The following is an 8,617-nucleotide window of genomic DNA, read 5'->3' as shown; positions in this document are numbered from 1 at the left end:
GGGTTAGGAGAAAACTGTTCCATATCAAAAGTCTGCCTCGTATTATTGACTTGCTTAACGCCACATACTTCCACAACATATAAAGGAAACTTCCAAGTTCGTCTTAGATACAATTTTTATACGAATCCTAAATTATTAAGTAATTATCATACACAATTTTCAACCTATTTTGCTCCAACCTTCTATTCCAACTTCAAAGCAAAATCCATGAACTTTCCTTGCACCTAAACCATCTACATGATCTTTTCTAACCCTTTAAAAAGTTCATCATCCTATATAAATCAAGCCATGCCGCCGATTTTCCATCCATCAAACAATTTGCGAATTTCCTCCATGCTAGCAAAGCTGTAATATTCGATAAACAAGTTAATATTAGTACAATGGAGGAGGCATCATCATCATCATCTTACAACACACTTTCCTCAAATTTCCTTGATTTAATTTTCCTACATGTTATTTTTGACTTGAAACATAACTTGTCAAATTTCTTCATGAGTTCTTGGTCACTTTTCCATGCAAAATTTTATTTCTTCAACTCTTCTGAGGCCATCATGTTTGAGCCAAAGAGCAACAGCATTATTGTAGGGAAGCAATCTTCGATTAGCTCTAACGATGTAGTATCTATTGATCATGATGATGATTGCTTGTTTGGACGCGATATAAACATGATCATGGAAAGACTTGGAATTCAACATAGTTTTGAAGGAGAAGAGCTTCAAAAGAAGTGGGGTTGTAAAGAATTATCTAATTTATTCGAAGATGAACCAAGTTTGGAAGAGGTAAAAGAAGCTTTCGATGTATTTGATCAAAATAAAGATGGGTTTATTGATGCAGGGGAATTACAGAGAGTGCTATGTGTTTTAGGGATAAGGAAAGGGGTAGAGTTGCAAGATTGTAGAAAAATGATTAAGGGTTTTGATCAAAATAATGATGGGAAAATAGATTTTAATGAGTTTGTAGGGTTTATGTTAAAGACTTTTAATTGAAATATATATTTTCATTTTTTTTTATGAAGATTTGTGGAGAGGTTCCCCTTTACTTGTTGCTTATTTGAGTATAATTCTATAGCTACTAATGGTTATGGTTTTCGAAAATCGGAAAATTAAAATTCCTTACAAATAGGAATGCAATAAAATGATATAATATTAGACTAGAAAATTTGAATATTCTTAATATGAAGTTTGATCAAATAATAAAATTAATTAATTACCATTCACACTAAATAAAATAGTAAAAATACTATCCTTTGAACTTGTGTGATGCTATAATAATGAATAAATTTTCTTATTGATTACTCCATCCATTTCAAATTAAATGCCCTATTTTAACTTTTGAACTAGCTATTTACATGGACCACTTTGACCCCATTGTTATGCTTTGTACATAAGATTATACATATAATTTATTATGACAAGAATCATAACATTTAACATCATACTAGAGCGACATATAAGTCGACTTTACTACTAGCAATGGTTGAATTTAACTTATACTCGAATAATTATAATGGATGACACTACTGATTGTCTGAACCATAATAGAAATTGTAACCCACCTAATATTAACCATCAACCAATTTAACTTAATATTCTATATGAACTATACACAAACTAGGACCGGTTTGATATTAACCATCAATCTATATATTTCCTGGACTGACGAACAATAATTTGAACCCAAACTAATATCTAGCCCAATTAGAATCCGAAATCAATCATAGCCTTACACAACCTGCTATTGTCGTCCTAACTTGTGGTGCCTATAATTTAATTTTATCCAACTCATTGTTGATCAAACCTGAAACTAACACGTAAATATGTAATCATCAAGTTCAATTCGAACTATTATTACTCAACCCTGAAAGTATGAAACTAAAAATAATTAACCTTGAAATACTACAATTACTACGACTAAGGGCTTATTTACATTTACTGAACCGAGCTAAACTAAACTGAATTGAACTAAATTGAACTGATTGGAGCTGAACTGAACTAAACTGAACTGAAATTAAACTGAAGTGAACATACCCTAAATTTTCTTTTACAGAATATTTAATTAATATTCGGTAGAATTATTTTGTTGATAGGTTCTAAATTTGGTTTAGAAAAATAGTGGTACCTTTTGTTGGATCTTGTACATACCTTTGTACACAATTCTAAAGGTTTAATAGCCTGGGACTCCGTAATAATGTGTGATTGAATTTTGGAAAGAGTAGCTACACATAATTTTAATGCTTTAAAACAACATGCTTTCTTTGGCAATATTTACCTAACTTACTTTGATTGGGCAAGTCTTATATCTGGCTAATCACACGGTGTGACCACATTGATTTATAAGAGTAATATTCTTTTATATGTATATGAGTAACCTCATTTTTCTATAAGAGTAACCCATGTAGTTCATAAAAGTAACCCAAATTCATTATAGAAGTAAAATCAAATAATTTAGAAATAAGTAACCCTATTTGTTCATTCGAGTAACTCCTATTCTTTTGTTTTGAAAATGAAAGAATAATTACACTTATTTAATAACCCATTTTTCTCATTTAAGTAACCTACATATGTTAAGATAACCCTATTTGCTCGTCATCGTAACCACCCTATTACTTAATTAATTACCTTATATGTAATTATGTGAAATGGCCACACCATGTGGCTAGCCATACAAGACTTTGTGATTTGATTTCTTTTCAAGATTTCTAAATTGAGATTATTAGTCTTGTAAAATCTTGTTCAATTTGTCTTAATTATATTTTCAAAATACAAAGTTTTTAAATTTTGTCTTATTGATAGTTTAAGACATTATTGAAGTTTGAAATCATGTATTGTACGTCAAACATGTGTACATAAATGTGTCAATTTATGTTATTTTATGTTAGACATTATATTATATGTTAGAAAATCATTGTTCTAATATAATCTCTTTTTTGCAATTTTACATACAAACCGTTTTGTGTGAGACTGGACTCACGTGAGACCGAGTTAATAATAAAAAAGGTGCGAGCCTAATAAACCCAACCAAAGCCCGCGCACCATTTTATAAAATGCCTGAATTTTTTCATTTTCATCATCTTCCTCAAATTTCGAGCGCCGTCATTTCCTCAAATTTCGAACGCCTTCATTTCCTCAAATTTCGAACACTTTCAATTCCTCAAATATCACAGCATTCAAATCTTCAAATTTCACAGCATTCAAATCATAAAAATGGAGTAATCAAACAACACGATGTTAATTGAAGGAGAATCTGATTCACCTATAGAATCAATTTCGAGTTCAATTACTGCTGAAAAAGGTATAATTTGTTTAATAATTTTAGACCGTATTTAATTTTAGATCATATTTTATTACAGATCATATTGAATTTGTACAATCAATTTCGAGTTTATAAGTTGTCGCAAAAGTATAAATTCAATTTCGTATGCGACTTAAATTTGCATGCAATCAATTTCTATTTAATTTTGACTTAAAATTTGAATGGAAGGCTAATTTAATTTCAGATCGTATTTAGTTTCGAGTTAATTTTGACTTATAATTTGCATGCAAAGGTATTTTAATTTCAAATTGTATATATAAGGTGTTGCAGTAAATTAATTTAAATTTGATTCCAATTTATTGTGTATTGATAATTTTAAGCTGTGAAATTCAAATATACTAATATTAATGATGAATGCAGCATATAATGTAACTATTGAAGAGAACACCAATCAAGATAGAGACGAAGAAGAAAGAGATGAAGATGCTGCAAATATAATAGGTATGTTTGTATGAAAATTATAATAATTAGAAGTATAATACACTAATAATTAAATGCTCTGTAATTATAATGATACAATTGCTGACAATTAATTTAATATAGTCTTTCTAACAAAATTAATTTAATTCCTGACTAAATTAACCTAATAATTGAGAAAAATAATGCAATACCTGACTAAAATAATATATTTCGTGACTAAAACATACTAATTCCTGACTAATATTATCTTAAACCTCACTAAAAACTATTAAATTCCTGACTAATATATTGTAATGGCCGGCAAAAAAAGAACAATACGTGACATAAATTATTAAATTCCTGACTAAAATATTGTTATTCCTGACAAAATTGAATTATACCTGAGAAAAAGTATATAATTCCTGAGTAATACATGTTAATTGCTGATAAAATTAAGAATCAAATTCCTGACTGTTTTAATCAAATTCCTGACTAGCTAAAATAATCTAATTTCTATATGTAATAATCTATTGAACAAAGGAACTTGGATTTTAAAACATTGCAATTCCTGACTAATATTATCTTATTCCTGACTTATATTATCTTAAACCTGTTTAAAAAAGTATTAAATTCCCGACTGAATATTATCTAATTCCTGATTAAAACATGTAAATTCCTGAGACCTATAAATTTCAAAAGAAGTTTAATTACCGACTAAAATATTGTAATTCCCGACAAAAATAGACCTAAACTTGACATAAATTATCAAATTTCTGACCGTGTTTATCTAATTCCTGACAACCTAAAATAATCTAATTCCTGATTTAAATAATCTAATTTCTGAATGTATTTATCTAATTCCTCACAGGCTAAAATAATCTAATTTCTGACTGTATTTCTCTAATTCCTGACAAGCTAAAATAATCTAATTCCTGTGTGAATTAAGTGAAAGTGCAATCATCATAAGATAAGAACCTTACACCATTTACATAATTTTTCAAAGGATCACTATAGTGAAGCTTTATCACATTAGAATATCCTAATGAGTTGATTAATGACTTAAGAAATGTACCATCAAAATCATCTCCCAAATCATTAATCACCTTCAATTCTCCACCAGCATATGTTAGATTTTGGTCATCATTGATCCACTTCCCACCATCATGTAGTATTATGCATGATGAAACATCCATATCCATACCTAACAAAGAGCAAAACAAGAACAAGATTCACTACAATGTCTTAAGAATATGAAGGAAAGTAAAGAAACAAATATACATACTACCTTAAAGCTTAACAACCCCCAAAAACTACCCTGTCCAACCCCAACTTACAATCTAGTTCTCCCCAAACAACACAGGGAACCCATCACAATAAGGTGACCAATCCTCATTGATATAAGCCTAGAAATCCTTCACTTCATTGTTGATAAGGTCATCAATAACCCATGTCTGGTAGCTGTTGTTTCGGTTGTAATGATGCCAAGGGATAAATGCACAGTCAACTATCATCCTCCTCCAATCTTGACAGACTAAAGAGGTAAATTTTTGCTCAAACCAGTTCAGTTTAGAGAAGACATGGAGCACCATTATCTGCTCCATGCCCAGAACAGGGTTGGCTTCCTATAGACCAAACCGAATCACTCTCCTCCACCTCCTACAAACATTCGCTGCTGAATGTCTTCTTGATGGATTAAGTCTGGGAAAAACATGGACAACAAGGATATCCTCCAACGACAACAAAGGGTGAGCATCCTCTAGACTGTCCATTATCTCCTACATTCACCAAACACATACATATTATGGTCTTACACTCACACTCTGTTTTTCTGTCAAATCCCTAACCAACAACACTATTTCAAACAAATACACTTTCATGAATCAATTACCAAACAAATAAACATAATCCAGACATAAACAACCTCATTTCACAGCCACATTCAAACAATCAAACCATAAATCTAAGAAATGAAAAAAAAAAACTTAAACCTTAAAACTTAATTACAAACAGTTCAAAATTCGAACTAATTCCAACCCAAAAACAACCACAATGTAAGATAAAGAAATTTACCTCAATTTTGTTGAAGAATCGAGTGAGAATTATCGCCTTGATCAACCCATATTGCACAAAAAATTCAAGAGAGAATGAGGGTTTGGAAGAAGAACAGGATAAGAAATGAAAAGGCGGGAGACGACCTCTCACTTACCACTATAAAAAAAAAAGCTTTTGGCTTTCCAAATTCCAATACCCCTCGCACACGTGTCTCTTTCTAGAAAGCCACCAATCAAAACAGTCATAAAATACTTTTAGGGGTCTAAGTTTTTTTAGGTGATTAAGTTTTATTTTTGTACCAACTTTTTATGTGACAAAGTTTTTTTTTACCCCTATAAAACATAGCAATTCCTGACTAATATTATCTTATTCCTGACTTATATTATCTTAAACCTGATTAAAAAACTATTAAATTCCTGACTAAATATTGAAATGTTTGACAAAAATAGTTCAATACCTAACATAAATTATCTAATTCCTGATTGAAACATGCTAATTCCTGAGACCTATAAGTTTCAAAAGAAGTTTAATTTCTGACTGTATTGTATTTCCTGAGACCTATTGTATTTCCTGACAAAAATAGATCTAAACTTGACATAAATTATCTAATTTTTGACTATATTTATCTAATTCCTGAAAGGCTAAAATAATCTAATTCCTGATGAAAATAATCTAATATCTGATTGTATTTACCTAATTCCTGACAGGCTAAAATAATCTAATTCCTGTATGTAATAATCTAATCCCTAACATAAATAATGTAATACCTGACATAAAATATCTAATGCCTGACATAAATAATAGAGTTGTTAACAAAATACATAATTGCTGTCTGAATTGATATATTTCCTAACTGAAACAATCTAATTTCTTACGCCAAAAATTATTTAATTCCTGACTTAAATAATTTTGACAGTATGATTTATATTTAATTTTGTTGCAGATTATTACAAATATGACAAGGACGAAAACATAAATAGATGTCTAGCAGGTTATACAGTATCAGACTATAATGATGGATATTTTTATACAAAGCCCATTCAAGATCTGTTGGTTTCACCGTCAGAAAATCGACAAAGAGGAGAGATAACAATAATATAATGTATGAGTTTTATTTTAGATGCTCTAAGGAAGGACAGACGAAGGGTAAAATGAAGATTGCAGGTGAACAAAATTCAGTCGAAATACCTATATTGTGTAAAACTTATGAAAAAAAAAGAAAAGAAAGGGAAGTAAATGACACAAGAACTGGATCCAAAGCTCATATTCATTTCAAGAAAAATGCAGAAGATAAATTTGTTGTTCTTACACATGAGTTGGAACATAATCATGATTGGTAATAATAGTTCAATGACATCATCTAAGATCAGAAAGGCAAATATCAGCTCCAATGGGTGAGCTAATTGAGAGCATGCTTGAGAGTGGTATTAAACCAATGGATGCTTACAATTATATAAGCAATGAAGCTGGAGGAGAAGAATGTGTAGGTCATACTAAGAGAGACCACCTTAACTATGTATCGAAGGTGAAAATGAGTATGGTTGAAGGTGGAGACATGCAGAATGTATTAGACACCCTTCAAGAAAGAGTAGATAAAGATCCTTCATTCTTCTATAGACTGAAATTTGGAGAAGAAAATAATGTGGTGATCTATTTTTGGCGTGACTCTCAAATGCTTGAAGATTTCAAAACTTATGGTGATGTTTTAATCTTCGATACAACATACAGAATAAACAAATATGGGTTGATATGTGCACCATTTGTTGGTACAAACAATCACTGGAGAACAACAATGTTTGGATGTGCCTTCATAACTGATGAAAAGACTGAAACATTTGTTTGGCTGCTTTCAATTTTCAAAAAGTCAATGTGTGGAATTGAATCAAAATCAATCTTCACTGATCAAGATCTTGCAATGAGCAACGCCATACCAGAGGTAAGCAATTTTAGCTTCATAATATATATATTCTATAATTTAATATCTGATTAGAATAAGTAATTTAATATAGACTAAGTAATTTAATATAGTCTAATTCCTGACAAAAACAATTTAATTCTTGAGAAAAGTAATGCAATACCCGACTAAAATAATATAATTCTTAACTAAAACATACAAATTCCTGAATAATAGTATCTTATTCCTGACTAATATTATCTTATATCTGACTAAAATATATTAATAACCGACTTAAAACTATTTAATCTTGAATAACATAATCTAATTCCTGAGAAATATAAACTAACAACTGACTAAAATAATCTAATTCCTGAAGAAAACATACTAATTCCTGACTAATATTATCTAATTCCTGACTATTAATATCTTATACCTAACTAAAATATATTAATTCCTGACTAAAATATATTATTTCCTGACCTAAAACTATTTAATCCTGACTAACAGAATCATTTTCCTAACAAATATAAACCAATAACTGACTAAATAATCTAATCCCTGAGAAAAAAAGCTAATCCTTGACTAATATTATATAATTTCTGACTAATATCATATCAACCAAGAGAATTATAGTATGATACTACTAAATAAATCATATCAAGAAATATAATACATTCGAAAATTTTACTTATTATATACCATAATTTTCATATATTCTAATGATATGTCATAAATAACGAATTTTTTTTATTAAACTTAGAACTTAACAGGAAAAAAAAAACCGTAGAATCTTAATCTTCTTCTTATTCTTCTTGAGATTTTAAGCTCGTTTCTTCTTTTGATCTTCTTTTTCTTCTTTCTGTTCCTTATTTTGTTGATCTTCTTCTTTCTGTTTCTTATTTTGTGCTTCCTAGAATTTCTCATGTGCCCTCTTTCTCTTCCTCAGTTCTTCGATTT

General features: G+C 29.7%; 1 protein-coding gene across 1 annotated transcript; it reads left to right on the top strand.

The window, feature by feature from the left end:
* Positions 1-277: 277 nt before the first annotated feature.
* On the top strand, positions 278-1,008 carry LOC145584850 (putative calcium-binding protein CML46). Its single transcript, XM_081641635.1, has one exon. It carries the CDS (start codon positions 381-383, stop codon positions 984-986), a length of 606 nt encoding a protein of 201 aa, XP_081497761.1. The 5' UTR covers positions 278-380; the 3' UTR covers positions 987-1,008.
* The last annotated feature ends 7,609 nt before the right edge of the window (positions 1,009-8,617 follow it).

This window comes from Chenopodium album, chromosome 16 (genome assembly GCF_948465745.1).
Source record: "Chenopodium album chromosome 16, dcCheAlbu1.1, whole genome shotgun sequence".
In the NCBI taxonomy this organism is placed as follows: domain Eukaryota; kingdom Viridiplantae; phylum Streptophyta; class Magnoliopsida; order Caryophyllales; family Amaranthaceae; genus Chenopodium; species Chenopodium album.
Note: the sequence above shows the minus strand (reverse complement) of the source record. Positions and strands in the feature narration are given on the sequence as shown.